At 45.3% G+C, this 16,807-nt stretch overlaps 1 protein-coding gene across 1 annotated transcript in view; it reads left to right on the top strand.

Moving 5' to 3' along the window:
* COL11A1 (collagen type XI alpha 1) overlaps positions 1-15,911 on the top strand; it is a 126,235-nt gene extending 110,324 nt beyond the window's left edge. The window contains exons 57-69 of the mRNA XM_015563513.1: positions 2,214-2,267; positions 2,435-2,542; positions 2,982-3,035; positions 6,382-6,435; positions 7,246-7,353; positions 7,822-7,875; positions 7,975-8,010; positions 8,099-8,152; positions 9,260-9,509; positions 10,706-10,818; positions 12,291-12,359; positions 13,808-14,041; positions 15,357-15,911. Of these exons, the coding sequence (XP_015418999.1) occupies positions 2,214-2,267; positions 2,435-2,542; positions 2,982-3,035; positions 6,382-6,435; positions 7,246-7,353; positions 7,822-7,875; positions 7,975-8,010; positions 8,099-8,152; positions 9,260-9,509; positions 10,706-10,818; positions 12,291-12,359; positions 13,808-14,041; positions 15,357-15,503 (1,335 nt within the window). The 3' untranslated portion in view covers positions 15,504-15,911. The remainder of the gene's footprint in view (positions 1-2,213; positions 2,268-2,434; positions 2,543-2,981; positions 3,036-6,381; positions 6,436-7,245; positions 7,354-7,821; positions 7,876-7,974; positions 8,011-8,098; positions 8,153-9,259; positions 9,510-10,705; positions 10,819-12,290; positions 12,360-13,807; positions 14,042-15,356) is intronic.
* Positions 15,912-16,807: the final 896 nt, after the last annotated feature.

Genomic DNA, 16,807 nt, shown 5'->3' with positions numbered 1-16,807 from the left:
GATCGCTTTCCATGGGCAAACGTCTCTGATTTGGAAGCGGAGGGAGGATTTTAACAGAAGACTACAGTGAGATACACACAGAGCCCTTGCTGAGATGTTGGTTCCAGCAGGTGCTAGAGTTCCCTCCCTGTCCTTACTGCTGTGCTGTTTTGTAACAGCTTCTGTGGACCCGCCTCTCGCAGTGTTTAGGCCTGCTCCTCCTCTAGTCTCTTTGCCACATACTCTGTGCGTGGACAGGTGGGAAACACCAAGTATACACTGAGTGGCCAGATTATTATGACCACCTGACGTTTGTAGGCAAATTAGCTATAATTTCGCGCTGAAGTTGCTAGAGGGCCAGATCATTATAAACGTCTGAATAGAACAACATACATAAGTATTGTTGCTGATCAAGTTCATCCTATCATGTTGATGGCGTATAGCATTTGTGGGACGAAGTTGAAAGAGCCATCAGGCAGCTGGTTCCACAACCATCAAATCTCACAGACTGGACACTGCTATTCAGGCATGGTGTCCGATCCCTCGCATCACCTTTCAACATCTCGTGGAGTCAGTGCCAAGAAGAATTGCCGCAGTACTGAAGGCAAAAGGTGGCCCAACGAAGTCCTGATGGGGTGGCCATAAGAATCTGGCCACTCAGTGTATTTCTTGGGCTCGGTCTTCCTAAGAAATCCAAAGGGACCGAGCTGTTCCCCCTGGTAGCTGAATTTTAGGGGCATTTTCACACACCCATCTTCGTAGACAGAGTGTAGTAGGTTTTCCTTTGGCCTCCCAGCAACATAAATGTGAGTTGATATTTACAGGCATTTCGCTCTGACAGAAATGAATTTGGTTTGTAGTAAGTATCTTCTTGGAATGCAGTTTCTCTTCATTGACCAAATGCCTCTTTTCCCTTCCTCCTCTCACTCGCTCCTTCAGTCACCAGAACATGAAAGCTTAAGTAAGCTTTGTCTCTGCTTTGTGGCAGCAACGTTCCTCCTCTCTTTGGTCTCCCCACACTGGAGACCCGGAAAGACAGACCAACAGCCATTAGCTCCGGCTCCCCAGTGCCGAAGGAGCAATGGCAAGACATGCATTCACACGTATTACCATTTTTTCCATGAGTGAATCCCACACAGAAGCCTTCCTAATAGAATATTGATCAGAATGTGGCAAGTGGCGGTGATACTGACATTCAACACTCTAACAGTTATTGAACAAGTAGGGGAATTAAGTTGTCATTTGTAGTACACGGACACCCCGTCATGCATTGGTAATACTTGAGAACAGAAGTGTATTTCCTTCAGGCACTAGAAGAGTGTATAGCTGCTGTCAATAAGCTGTGAAATGCTAAGACCCGAGTTAGCCTCACAGCTGTTCGAAAACCAAGTTTGTTCCATGCATTTTGCTGAAAAGTAATTTCTGGAGCTGGTTAACATAAACATGATTGCCGTAAAAAGCGCCATCTCCACTACTTTCCCCAACCTCAGTCTCAGCCCCTGACTCTGAGCACAACTCATCGCAAAAATTGAAGTAAACAAGAGAGTCTGGGGGGAAAATGAATGCAATTTTCTTGAGATCACTCATTTAAACTTTCAGGACTTGTGTCTGAACTGGTGCAGAAAATTCATCACCTGGCATTGCATGCTTGTTAAAGTAACAATACAAATTCAATTAACAAGTGGACATGAAATAAATATTCCTTAGTAATTGTCAGTTTTACAGGCCTTAGAATAAGGTTATTACGGATACTTACGTGTGGATGTTACTGTGGCGGGCTCTCAAAGCCGGAGCCCTGTTGGTGTCAAGTTGAAAGGTTTCTAGGAAATGCCGAAAGTGAAGACATGAATAATGCGGCACAATTATTAGGAACAAAATGTAAATCTCATGGGGATTATAATGTCTAATTTCTAGCTCAGAACGTTTTCTTTGATACTCTGAATATGAGGTTATGCAGCATCAATGACTCTTCCCTACATCAGTTGGCCACAGATTTAGGAATGCAGAGATTGTTCTGTCCCAGGTGGCCCTGTAAGTGCAGAGGAGGCCTGACTGTGTGGCCCGGTAAGTGCAGAGGAGGCCTGACTGTGTGGCCCGGTAAGTGCAGAGGAGGCCTGACTGTGTGGCCCGGTAAGTGCAGAGGAGGCCTGACTGTGTGGCCCGGTAAGTGCAGAGGAGGCCTGACTGTGTGGCCCTGTAAGTGCAGAGGAGGTCTGACTGTGTAATGTTTGCAGGGTCCTCCGGGAGCAGCAGGTGCAGAGGGACGGCAAGGGGAGAAGGGCGCCAAGGTAAGGCCGGCGGTGTAGGTCTTACGTATGCAAAGCTGATGCCTACACGGCTTTGCATACACGGCCAACGTCTAGATTGACACTTTTTTTAGACTTAACACTTTCCATGAAATAACAAGACATGTTTCCTCACTGGTCACGTGTGTCTGTGTTGTATTTTCTCACAGGGGGAAGCAGGTGCCGAAGGACCTGCCGGGAAGACTGGCCCAGTTGGGCCTCAGGGCCCCGCCGGGAAGCCCGGTCCGGAGGGCCTGCGGGGCATCCCCGGGCCTGTGGTGAGCATCTGTGATGTTTTATTTAAAAAACAAACAAAAAACACACAACACAATTCTAAATGAAAATGTTCGTGTCAGCACTATTTTATATATTAGAGTGTGGATGTTTGAAGGGAATTCGGGAAATATGTAATAATGAAAATCTTAAATATTTCAGTATGTCATTTATTTAATTAGTTCATGGTGAAATTCTAACTCAGAAAGGCAGAGTAGAAAACGAAATCCTATGATCACAAAGATGTCATATTTTAATATCTAGCGTGCGTGCGTGCGTGTGTGTGTGTGTGTGCGCTTGCACACGCCTGTGCCTGTAGACAAACGCCACACAAAGGGAGAAGACTCAAGAGCTTACAATTGTAGGAGTTCTCCATGTGAGGGACTCAAAATAAAAGAAATATGTTTGTTCATTTAAGAAATTAATCCTGTTTATTTTTCACAGGGAGAACAAGGTCTCCCCGGAGCTGCAGGCCAAGACGGGCCTCCCGGTCCCTTGGTGAGTAGCATCCTTCCTGTTAGGAGGGGAGAATTCCAGAAACGAAATCGTTTATGAGCTACAGTTTCCGTTATTCTAGCTTATAACCTGCTCTCTATTTTGTGCAACATTCAAGGAAGTGCCTTACACTGGAGAAGAGGAAAATAAATCTAACTGATAGGTTCTTTTGAAAATATGCCCCTTGATTAGATCTTTCCTTTGTTCTGTCCTTGGATGAAAAAAATGTTTCCCCTCCGAATAAAATGCCACCAATGGCCTGGCCAGGTCGTTTTCCAAACGCGGACAGTTTCGCACATGCGTGCGGTTGCCTGCCTTTCCGGGCCCTGCATTCAAAAGAGCAGCATTGGCTCAGTCCTGAAGGCTCTGTGAGTGACGCTCACTACTTTAAATAAGCAAGGACTTCCATATAGTAACTTAAATTCTACAAAACGCTGCTGATCACGAATATGTTAATCATCTCAGAGACATTTACATACTTAGAAAGCCATTAAACTGGGTCTCACAATTTTAATTATTCCAGGAATTATTGGGGTCATTCCTTTTAGTAAAAATGTCACCAAAATTTCCTCTAACATGAGTGTCTTTTAACTTTCTCTGAGAAGTTAAAGATCAGTTATTTTAGTGACTGAATAAAAGTTACCAAGTTTTGAGTGACTTCAAGCAGGAGATTATCAAGTCAGCACGCCACCTCACAGGCCCTGGGCCAGCCCTGCCCCGCCTCCCCCCACCGCCCTGCTGTCTGCACTATTTGGGGAACATTCTCCATGAATACGGGCTGCTCCTGGCTGGAGAGTCCGACCTAGAGAAAGAAAGCACTTTGCCTTAATGTCACCCTAAACTTCGCCAGGGATTTTTTTCTTGTTATTTCAGATTTTTCCAGTAAGTATTCTGACCTTTTTCCTGGATGAAATAAAAAACAATCATGTGGGAGACGTCCTCCGGCTAAATGGTTATATTAAAAATAAACCAGACAGGCCACCCGAGGCGGCTCTTAGGTAAACGTGGTTTACAGAGCGAGGGAGGGGCTGACCTCCTCAAACCCATTCCCATTCGGGCCCAGTGTGGCCGGGAAAGGGACAGGTTGAGAGCTTGGGTGCCCACCCGTCTCCGGCTGCTCGTTTTAAGGACATATTGTTGCTTTTTCACCGCGTTTGACTGTGATATCTAATTTTAATGAAGATGCTGCTTGGTCCTCAGAAGGTGAGAGCGGGAGAAGTCATCTCTAGGGTGTCTGTCATGGCCGTTTAATGATCTTTCAGACTCAGCTAACGGAGATTGACTTTTGTGAGCAACTCTTTTGATCTGAGCCAGGAGGAGCGGATCATGGTGAAGGTCACTGAGCCTGGAGCCAAGCTCCCAGGTTTCGAAACCAAGCGCTCCCACTGCCTGGCTGAGCGGCTTTAGGAAAGTTCCTCATTGTAACATGAGAACAGTCACAGCCTCTGTTCTGGATGTTAGGCTGTTTAATGAACTGTTGTAGTTTTTGAAGGCAGGTGAGCATCTCTGCTCTGGGTCTAAGCTTTTATTTGTGTTTCATTCATTCCAGTGTCGCTGAAACATTGCTCAGTGTTCATCTTTGGACATGTTTACCTTAGAACAGCGGTTCTCAACTTGTGGGTCGCGACCCCCCCTTTGGGGGTCAAACGACCCTTTCACAGGGGTCGCCTAAGACCATCGGAACACATATATATAATTACATATTGTTTTTTGATTAATCACTATGTTTAAATTATGTTCAGTTTGTCACAATGAAATTGGGGGTCACCGCAGCAGGAGGAGCTGTATTAAAGGGCCGCGGCGTTAGGAAGGTTGAGAACCACTGCCCTAGACCTACCTCACGTTCCCTCCCTCCACAGGCTGATCAATAAAAGAACCCACAGCATTCTCTTTGAAACCACAAAGGCTGAGTAATTGGTAGCCTGGTTACTAAACTGCAGTTTGATTTTATTTTTATGCTACATTTAAACTCTCTGTAAGCAGGTCGAGGTGTGCAGTGTTCCATAGTGATTAGCATGTTCAAACAACCTAATGCTTGCTTTTGACCAAATTAAATATTATTTCACAATATCGCAGCGCCTGGCAACGTTAAGGCAGTGGAGTTTTGTGATGTTTATCAAAGCCCGGCCCTGCAGGGAATGTCTGTGTGTTCCAGACACTTAAGAACGTACCCCCCGTTTTCTCGTTCACTGTGTTACTTATGAATTATGTATTTCTCTAGGGTTTTTCCATTTTCAGTATCCTAAAGGGGAACTAGGAACTATGTCCACTTGGAATAACAGCTTTAAATGCAGAGTTAGTATTCTGATGTGTCCCCGGTTCAGAGGGTTAGTTATAACTACTGCTCATATCAGATCTTCCCCGCTTTCTATTTCCAGCGGATGGAAATGACTCGAAACTGGTTTTTGCCTGGCAAATTCCTCCTTCGATATTGTAATTTCATAGAGATTATTAGCTTAGAGGTATTAAGGAAGAATTTCCTGTACCTCCTTCATGAATAATATTCATAGAAACGATTTAAAATGCATTAGAAACACAAATAAATGTCTGGTATAGTTCCCATGAAGCCCAAGCAATTAGAATTCCTAGGGTTTCTTCTTTTTTTTGTTTTTTGGCACTTTCGCTGGTTCTGTTAGACTGCGATGAGGAAGCCGATTGGCATAGCAAAAAGGAATAATAATTAATAGTTACATTGTACTCCAGTTTAGGCAGTGCTTTTGTAGGACTGGCTTTTCTTTCATGACAACAATCCTGTGACACGGTTGTTATTATTAGAACACTTTTCTACATAAAGCTCAGAGATAATAAGTGACAGACGCCAAGTTTACCCAACTAGTGAGTGACTGGCTCCAGGCTAGAGGAGTAGCCACTACACTACCCGTGCCCAGCAAACAGCCTCCTACCCGCTTTCCCACCCACCGCGACCTTTCTCCCGAGTGTATGCCACATTGAGGTTAAAATTTTACTAGAAATAGCATAATCTTTGAATTTGAGTTTAATGTCAAAATATTTGATTGAATAGATGTTATTTGGAAACCCCTTCTTCTAAAATTAGTGCAATTAACAATTTACCCTTCTCAACTGAAACAACTATTATTTCTGTCTTCATATTTATTTAATCAAAATGATCATTAATATATTTTATTGTTATGGTTAAATAGTCAACCACGGAGTTTTAAATGTGCACAATAGTTTGGAATTCTGAAAAATAAATGCTGGTCATTATTATTTTTTAAACTTGGTCAAGATTAAGTTGGCAGAGTTACCCAAACTGAACTTGCTCTGGGGGTAGTAAGGTGATTCCCTCATTCACACCCGCTCTGAGTGTCTGTGATTTCTCATTATGTAGGGACCCCCCGGATTACCTGGCCTCAAAGGGGACCCTGGCTCCAAGGGCGAGAAGGTGAGAATAAGTCTGTGCTCCTACAGTTTTCATACTCTAGTAGCAGAGACAGTACGTTTGCAGATTAAAAGCACCGAAAGGGGGATTTCAAAGACTGTCTTTACTGTTCTAACCGAGGACAATGCAGTCAGTCCTTAGCTCTCCAGATGGATTTAGACAAGAGGCAGTACACAGAGAGTCGCATGAAGAAGGTACCAGAATGCAGTGTCGCCTTTTCTCAGTGCCCCTGTAGGGACGTACGGAGAGAGCGTGAGGTTATGCTAAAATAGGAATTCAGAAGTAAACGTAGGGAATAGCAAAAGGCCCGCTTTTATGCTTTGAACATGGAAGTAAAAATTTGAACAGACTATCTTATAGATCAGAATAATAATTTGATCTCCCAAAATGTATACTGAGCTGCACCAAATAATTCTTTTGTAAAATAAGCCTTTTTCGGAATGGCATGAATATTTCTGGATTATTTTCAAGTTCCCCTATCTCTCTTAGTCATTTCGCATAAAATCAGATGCTTATTGAAACAATGACTCTCTTCACCAGCATCTCACATCTGGTTATTGTTGGTCCTGCGGTTGAGGGAATTCCCTGTCAGTAAAGGAAACACCGAAGAGGCTACTTTTAGAAAGTATGCCCTGCCACAGGTGCAGGAAATGATCGTGTGAGGTGTGGGCAGAGCGGGTCTTCATCCCACAGCCTTTTCAGAAAGTTCAAGTTTCGTTTCACAAGTTCAATGTGCAATTATTTTATGACTATAAGTGACTGCCGGGCTGTGATGTCTGTAGTGTTAACACTTCTTTTCTCTGCCTCCCACAGGGGCATCCTGGTTTGATTGGCCTGATCGGGCCTCCAGGGGAACAAGGCGAGAAGGGTGACAGAGGGCTGCCCGGGACCCAGGGATCCCCAGGAGCGAAGGGCGATGGGGTGAGGAAGGACATTGCTTTCCTGCCCATCCCAGCGATACACACACACAGCGCGTGCACAGCCTTTCTACTTGACCGAGGGGGCGATTCAGAGCGTCTTTATTCTAATCTCCTGGAGTCAGTAGTGTTTTCAAAAAGAAATTTATTTCACCTTAGAATAAATAAATTAAAAGCATGACAAGTTCGAAGCACAGAAATTACAGTTCAGTAGTTAATTGCACTCACAGGTATTGATCCCCAACACTTGCAAATCATTATTCTGAAGGCTGCAGGAACATGAATATGTATGCAGACACTGAAGCAACACGAAATAGACTATCTTGCAAAGTGACTTCTTAGACAGACAATGGGAAACGTAAGCTCTTCCCACGTATTTCTGCGTCCTCTGCGTGTGGCGCTGTGGCTGCCATGCAAACAGGACACTGTGACGGCTGAGAAAAACCCTCTAACGCGGCTGCCTCTCTCCTAGGGGATTCCAGGCCCTGCTGGTCCCATCGGGCCCCCTGGTCCTCCAGGCTTACCAGTAAGTACCAGGAAAGAGAGTTTTCTAAAGTAAACGTACAGATGCCCCAAAGAGACACACACCCTCCTCATCTCTGTGATTTGCTCTTGCGTTTTCCAGGGCCCTCAAGGTCCCAAGGGGAACAAAGGCTCCACGGTGAGTACCTGCGCCCTCGGCCCGTGGCAGCGAGGCCGCCTCCCGTGCCTTGGTCTCTGTTCATCTTGTTCCTGTTCCTTTTCCACAGGGACCTGCCGGCCAGAAGGGCGACAGTGGTCTGCCAGGGCCCCCCGGGCCTCCGGTGAGTGCGTGGAGGCGAGAGTGGCCTCGTGGCTCTTAGGGTCCCGAGACGACACCTCCAAATGTGAGGGGGAGCAGCCACGTTCAGGAAGCTCTCAGTCTGCAGGCCGAGGCTTGTCCTGGCGTTGGCTTCGCTGTGTGAATAGAGATGCTTTCATTATATCTCTATTCGGGGAGTCCTGTTCTTACTAGTTTCTTAAGAAACTCATCTATTTGATGTCAGGTTTTCATGAAAGCAGCTGATGGTCTGCCACACAGATACGTGCATATCTGACACTCAGGGCAAACAGCGCTGAGATGGGCATTGTCCTCCTGCTGCGTCTAATGATAAGAAAAGCGATGAGTCACCCCCACGGGTGAACGCTGGCCTGTCCAGGCTTCAGGCCCTGTGGGGGGCTTGCTTCCCAGCTGGAGGGGGAGCAGTGCGCTTCCCCAACAGGATCTTACTGTCCAGCAGTCCCAGGGGCCCAAGCCCTCGACCAGAGCGCCCACAGGTCCTTTCCGAGGCGGTGGGGCCAGGTCCGAGGGAGGCCTCCCGCCCGGCGCGTGGGTGGCTGTCTTCTCCTGACGCCTCTTCGCGCTGACTTCTGTCCAGGCCGGTCTCTGTGCCCCCATCTTCCCTGACTCCAAGGAGGCCAGTCTAGGACCCACCCTGCTGCTCTGTTACTTCACTAATTCTATGCACAGCAACCCCATTTCCAAATAAAAGTCCTCTCCCGAGGTGCTGGCCCTCCAGACTTCTACATGTGGGTTCTTGTGGGACACAGTTCAACCCATAACGGTATGGATCAATGATTTGGTGTAAATGCAAGTCTGGTGGCAGTTCTTTTGAGTTTGTTCATTTATAAATGTTTGAAACAAGCTAAGGTGTATTTGTATAAGACTGAAGTATCATCAAGCACAGTAGGTACCTCCTTAGCACAAGAGCCTTAAAGTGGTGCTCTATCTTCAGGGACTGAAAGCTAATTGTGGGGATAAGGCATGTAAATGAGGACTAATTAATAAATGAGAACAGGCATGTGATGGAGGTCCACGCCAATGCATGCTCCGTCACCAGCAATAACTAAGATCCGCAGGAAACAAGGCCTGTGTGTCCTCTCTCTCACAGGGTCCACCTGGGGAAGTCATCCAGCCTCTACCCATCCTGTCACCCAAGAAGACAAGACGACACACGGAGGGCATGCAGGCTGACGGGGGGGACGCTACTCTCGACTACTCGGACGGGATGGAGGAAATATTCGGTTCCCTCAATTCCCTGAAACAAGACATTGAGCACATGAAGTTTCCAATGGGCACGCAGACCAACCCCGCCCGCACGTGCAAAGACCTGCAGCTCAGCCACCCCGACTTCCCTGACGGTACGTCGGTGACACATGACCAGCCCAAGTACAGCGCCTCCCAGCTCCGAGGCGGGTGTCAGCTCATTCATTCTCGTTAAGTGTTAATACAGTCTCCAAAGAAAGCGAGAGCCAACCATTTATTAATTCCCATCTTGTAACAGAAAAAGTCATTTATGCTGCGGAATGCAAGATCTGCTTTGAAAAACCCGTGTCTGTTAAATAAGGGTTCGTTAAATTATGACAAGATCATTTTCAGAAGATTATAGATAACAGAGATACACTTTGCCTTGTAATAGTCACAGAATGGGGTTGATGTGTGCACACATGTGCAAGTTACCATATGATAATTAATATCCTATTCCCTAACATACTTTACATTAATATGAGTGAAATCAACATGATGAAATAGCGTAACTGAATCGTATTTGATCCAATGGGCAGAGTATTTAAGAGTTAGGATAGCTTGGAGAAAAAGTGTGTTCCATCCATCCACCAACAACCAGAGCTACTGCTCATCCCTATTTACCGTCTTCACCCACCTGACCCCACCGTCTGGGTCACTCACAGGATACAGTGCTCGGCGCCACTTAGCTAACGGCATCAATAGAAAGCGGCCTCTAAGTGCACAGAATCCACCTTCCTCTGCGGGCCCCGTGCAGAGGAGGAGGACAGTTACTGCAAGAAGGAGTTTTCGCTGTAAAGTAATGCTCACGGGTAATCCTTCAGGCCGAGTAGATACTCCCACCGCCTCCACTGTTACCAACGAGAAAACCAAGAAAATATACCCTGACTGTTCTACTCGGCTGCCTTCAGTGGTAAATAATGCCGGCGGGGTTTAAGGTGGAGTGTATATCTGCCTCCGTGTGCGGGCGATTCATTGCACATGAGAAATAGAGGTTATTATTTGAGGAGGCGGCATGGAAGCCGAGACCTGAAAGTAAGAGGCGTGCTAGGAAGGAAAACGGGTGTCCGGGCAGAGGACCTGGGGTACGGGCACAGCTCTGAGGCAGACAAAAGGGTCACTTTTTACCTCTTTGAACATCGACCCCAAGACGACCGAACACGTACGAGAAATCCCTGTGGGAAAGACGGGTGGATATTTATGTTACCTCATTTCTCTTTCTAATGAAATTGGATACAGAATGCAGTTGCTTTCAGGCCTACATGAGTTTGCCCATGACCTTTGTCCATGACCTATTGTTCCCTGCCTCCAGGCGAATACTGGATCGATCCTAACCAAGGCTGCTCAGGAGATTCCTTCAAGGTTTACTGCAATTTCACGTCGGGCGGCGAGACCTGCATTTACCCAGACAGGAAATCCGAGGGGGTAAGCCAGTGCGTTGGCGGTGACTGCGACAGTTTCTGCCGTGTTTTTGCAATATTGAACTCAACAGGAAAATGACGCTGTCATATTCTCATTCATCTGCTTTTCTTACGGAGTAATTAGAGCATTCCATTTGCATAAACATGAATGAGGCACCAAGTGATGTGTGGCGTTAACAAATACTTCTCTCCTGTATTTTTACCCACGTGTGTTCTTTTTGCACCTGTGTGCTCTCTAAAATTCTAGGGCTTTCCATGACACAGCAGACCCTCAGGTTTCAGTGCATGTGTAATAGTCTTTATGCCACCCACCACGTGCTAGAACTCGCAGCTGTGTATTATGCTGAAAATAGATTCATAAAGAATTACTTTTCCACTAAAAGAAGAGTATTCACCACACATGCATACTTCTGAAATGTTTAGTCCCTTCAAACCCATTTCTTTTATTTCCCTCTACCAAGGATATTTTTCCATTGGTTTTCAGAGAGAATGGAAAAGAGGTAAAGAGAGAGCGAAACATATCAATTGGTTGCCTCCTACACGAGCCCCAACCAGGGCCCAGGACCCTTCAGTCCACAGGCCGACGCTCTATCCACTGAGCCAGACCGGCTAGGGCCAAACTCATTTCTTGGTTTTCACCTAGCAGTATCAGTACATTGGAGTTCTATCTTTAAAGCAAAAGGCTAATTATTAATATAATGAAAGATTTTTCACTGGCATAATTATAGTCTCCAAACACAATACAGGTGGGAAATTTTGCCTTTATGGTTTCTGAATAAACCACATTTTTCTTAGGAAATGGCGTGAGTCTGAGTTACAGAAACTCCCTAAGTCAAAACAAGCGGCTTTATGTGCACCTGATCTCCTGAGGCAAGAGGTGCAGCGTGGGGAGACGCGGCGAAGCATCACAGAGCTCCTGGAGCCCCCACCTGTGGCAAAGAGGAAATGCGCCCCCTTATACCAATGGCTCCAGTTCCCTGCCAGAAGGCAGCCGCATGTGCCGCTCCTCTTTGCAAAGCAAAACGATCCACACAGATCCATGAGAGACTCGGCCATTCTTCCCAGCAGGGCATGGCCAGGCTCGCTTCCCGCCTCAGTTGCTGGCGGGGGACTTTCAGGGCTCAACCCTGGCTGTGGATGCTGGTGGCATCGCCAGACGGCTGATGCCACGCGGCGCTGGGAGGGCATCCATGGCAAGGGGCGAGCTGGGCGTCCCAGCTGTGTTCCCTGCAGCCCTTCGCTCGCCTTTACCAGATTCTTTCCCCTTCCTCTCGGCAATGAAAGGAAACCAAGAAAATGACTCGTCCTCACTAAATGGGAATTCCCAGGATCCGTCTCCAAGTTGGCCCTTTGTGTCATTCTGTGCAATCCAGAGGAGGCCTTTAGCACCTCCCTCCTACTGAACATTACCGATGTGTACACACATGTTATTGTTCATGGTGTTTACCGACTGATTTCCCTGCTCTTCTGCAACAGGTGAGAATTTCATCATGGCCAAAGGAGAAGCCGGGAAGCTGGTTCAGTGAATTTAAGAGAGGAAAACTGGTATGTTGTTACTCAACATGCAATGGTTTCTCTAGAGCAGCGGTTCTCATCCTGTGGGTCGCCAACCTGTGGTTTGCGACCCCTTTCGGGGTTGAACGACCCTTTCACAGGGGTCGCCTAAGACCACTGGAAAACACCTATATAATTATATATTGTATTTGTGATTAATCACTATGCTTTAATTATGTCCAATTTGTAATAATGAAAATACATCCTGCATATCAGATATTTACATGATGATTCATAACAGTAGCAAAATTACAGTTATGAAGTAGCAACGAAAATAATGTAATGCTTGGGGGTCACCACAGCATGAGGAACTGTATTAAAGGGTCGCGGCATTAGGAAGGTTGAGAACCACTGCTCTAGGGCTTCGTAAATGAGGCTCAAATTTCCTTTCTCTTGACACTGACGGTGCCGGTCTTGGTTATACAAAGCAGGACCGATGGCTCTTATACTACTGTGGTGTAGACTTTAGAGAAATCTAAAATTTTCTATCAAAAGAAATGCAGATATACTAAGTTTGCTAAAATAATAAGATATACATTTTATTAGCTGAGAGACATCATTAAGATGGTTTATGTTAGAAACATCAGATGGAATAGATCTACTTAGTATCTTTGATTCTGACAATTTCATTTTGTGTTCTTCACTTCCATAAGATTTCATTTCAATATAATCTGGGTGAATTTAATTTTTTCTAAAAATCTAAGTTTATATGTCTCAGCTGAGCCCAGCTCTGTTGACTATACCCCATAACACAATTTATAACTTTGCAAAGTCTTAAAAACTGTCTCTTTTACCAATTAAAACTATTTTTCTTACTAACTCCAAAGCAAGTGTTTACTGACAACACATTCCCTTGCGCTGTGCCGGCACTGTGCCTGGTGGTACAGGATGAGCAAGTCCATCGGCTGAGAATGGACAAGCGGGCGGGTCTGAGCTGAACAGTAAAGTCCGGAGCTGCCTTAGGAGACCATGGCCGCCATGGGAACTGCAGGAGCGCGTGTAAAAATTTACTTCCAGCTGCTATCCTGTGACATTTTTAAGAGTCGGCGACATCAAACAACATAAACATAGTTCACTTTACGTCGCACTGAGACACCTCAATTTTCACTGTTTTACTATTAAAAACACACATATGCAAGGAAAGGCTTTTGGGAAACAAATTTCTTTTTTCTGATGAAGAAACTGAAGCATAGAAATAGTGATTTTTCCCCAAAGATCGGCAGTGCTCACAGCAGCTCAGGTGGGAACACAGCCCCGACTGCTTCAGGTCCTGGCTCCGGGTCCCCTGACCCTCGGCGCACACTTTCCTTAAAGGAAAATGGCTCTGAGCTGCACCCCGTGCCCCTGGCTCCCCGGGTCACTGTCCACAGGGATGCAGTCCCTTTAGGACGGAGAAGAGGAGCAGAGCCTTGACGCGTCTTTGGCGTTTCTGTCCCCAGCTTTCCTATCTGGACGTGGAAGGCAATGCCATCAACATGGTGCAGATGACCTTCCTGAAGCTGCTGACGGCGTCCGCGCGGCAGAACTTCACCTACCACTGCCACCAGTCCGCGGCCTGGTACGACGCGGCCACCGGCGGGTACGGCAAAGCGCTCCGGTTCCTGGGGTCCAACGACGAGGAGATGTCCCACGACAACAGCCCGTACATCAGGGCGCTGCACGACGGCTGCGCGGTGAGTCTCGGCTCCACGGCCCTCCGTGTGGCCCCAAGTCCCATAGGCAAGGCCGTTGTTAAGATTCACTGCTAATCACTGACATGTTGAAATACAGTATGTGAGAAAATCACTGATGTGCGGCCTCCTGCACACCCTGTACTGGGGATGGACCCCACAACCCAGGCATGTGCCCTCACCTGGGATCCAGCCATGACCTCTTGTTCATAGGTCAACGCTCAACCACTGAGCCATGCCAGGTGGGCAGGTAGACACATTTTTAAAGCCACAACAGAAGGTAATCTTGGGTCGTGGGTTATTTTTATGGAGTTATTCTTGATATCTGAATAATATTGCAGCTAGGTATTCTTGAAATGAAAAAAACACCACCACCAAAACCTTATTTTGTTGCCCCCCTTAATCCATGGTTTGAAAATGACAGATCAAGGACTCAGCGTTTATACGGCAGGTGCTTCTCAGCCCTGTATTTTGTCGGTGAGGGCTTGGTGGTTGGCACTATATGACACCAGTGGAGACGCCACTATTATTTGTCTTATTTTTCTGCTCTGGAAGTATCTTTTCCACATGCTGGGAATTCTATATAAGAAAATGGCCCACAGAGCACCCCCAAAAGCCCCGTTTTAGCTGATGCCTGGAGATAAGTCAGTTACAAGTGAGCAGGTGCCCCCAGTCAAAGGAGAGGAACTACCCTCCTTTGACTCCCATATATTCATAAAAGATATGGTGCTCATTCTCATCCGTGAAGGATGTGCTAAAACAGTGTGTTGAATAAATTGTAATTATTTGGTGTACAGTTCTATGCTGTTATCTGTGTCCGTGTCCAAAGCTCACGAAGAGGAGGAAGTAGGTGCTTTGGGTTCTCCAGTAGAAACGTGCCGATCGCTGTCCACAGAATTCATACACACCAGTGCTTTCACCTCCTGCATTTAACTCCTATATCTATTTTAATTATGATTCTACTCATAAGGATGTATTATTTATGTAGGCGTATAACCCAATACCAACATTAGTTTTCCTATTAATGGTATTTATCAATTCAGTAAGATTCTCTTCAACTGTGCAGTATGTTACATAGTTGGGTATTATAGTTGGGTAATTATGGCTAAATGGAGGTGTCAGCATTCACTATTTAAAACCACACATGACGTAAGTGATAACAAGAAGAGCGTATGACATCGATAATAATAAATTTGTGCTTCCACTCTCCTTTCTTATCTTCCTATCTCGCTTCAGAAGCTTAAGAAAAAAAAAAAACATCTGTGTTAAGACTATAAAATGATTGCATAACCTGTCCAATTTCTGCTTAACTTTACAGTCCAGAAAAGGCTACGAAAAGACTGTGATTGAAATCAACACACCGAGAATCGACCAAGTCCCTATCGTTGATGTAATGATTAATGACTTTGGTGATCAGAATCAGAAGTTTGGATTCGAAGTTGGCCCCGTCTGTTTTCTTGGCTGAGATTAGGACAAATAACATGTGAAATCGACAGGAAACATGCCTTGGTGCCACCCACCCATTTGATGCCACATGCGAGTTTTGAGCAAGGATGGCATAGAAAACAACTCGTCACGTGTACATGTACCAGTTAGGAGGTACTGATGCCCTCATCAGTGAGGGCAGAATCACATGGCAAAAGCTTTGAAAATAATTTAAAAAAAGAAAAAAAGATAGTGTGGCTGAGATGGAAACAAGCCTTATTCTTGATACCCAATTTTCACCTCTCCTTTTCCTATTTGGATCTCTTTGGTGCTGTAGAAAAAAAAAAAAGAGAGAGAAAAATATATATTCATAAAAGATATGGTGCTCATTCCCATCCGTGAAGGATGTGCTAAAACAGTGTGTTGAATAAATTGTAATTATTTTGTGTACAGTTCTATGCTGTTATCTGTGTCCGTGTCCAAAACTTGCGCGTGTGTCTGAATTCCACCTGGCTCGAATTTTACGACAATCGCAGAACTACGATGGCAATAAATATATGTATTATGAAAAAAATAAAGTTGTCATTTCTGATGGCTCTAATTCCCTGTCTTCGATGAACAATAAAATGCCTTTGTATATATTGCCGTTGAGGGGTTCAGTTATTCGATGCCGACGACAAATTTCTCAGAGGTGCAAACACCTGAAGACTTTGCCGAGGCGCACGTCCATCAACTCCTCTGCTGACAGTAACGTGGATGAATTCCAGCCAAATAGACGCATTTGGATGCTTTATTCAGTGCTATACCTCAACTTTTTTTTTCTTTCCAGAGTCCAGGATCTCACAGGCTACTTGTATATACATGGAGAACAAGCAAGTTTATATTTTTGGACAGGAAAACGCATACGAGGAGCTATTTAAAAACACACGGATGCCTCCATCAATCAGATGTACAATTTTGTTACTACCTTATCTCAACTCTTGTCTTTGGTGTGCTACCCAGGTTAATATTCAAAGTGGGAAGCTAAGCAATTATTTATGAATATGTTCAATGTTATACTTTTCAAAACAAACCAACTTCTTGAATTGGATTCTAGGTTGCATATTATAAGAGTCTCCAAAAATTATTTTACCTGCACCTGCCCAACAAATATTCTTTCTTTTCTTTCAAGATAATATCATTCATTACCAGACCTACCTAACTGCTAAAGTGCATATGGTGGACTGTCACTAATGGTGCTTGTTTTCAAAGTCATACTTATGAAAAACAATCAAACATTTTTCTCCCACTAAGGTATTTTCTTTCAGGTAGCTTGAAATAGCAGTAAACTTTAAAAATTACATA

This window comes from Myotis davidii, unplaced genomic scaffold (genome assembly GCF_000327345.1).
Source record: "Myotis davidii unplaced genomic scaffold, ASM32734v1 scaffold217, whole genome shotgun sequence".
Lineage (NCBI taxonomy): Eukaryota > Metazoa > Chordata > Mammalia > Chiroptera > Vespertilionidae > Myotis > Myotis davidii.
Note: the sequence above shows the minus strand (reverse complement) of the source record. Positions and strands in the feature narration are given on the sequence as shown.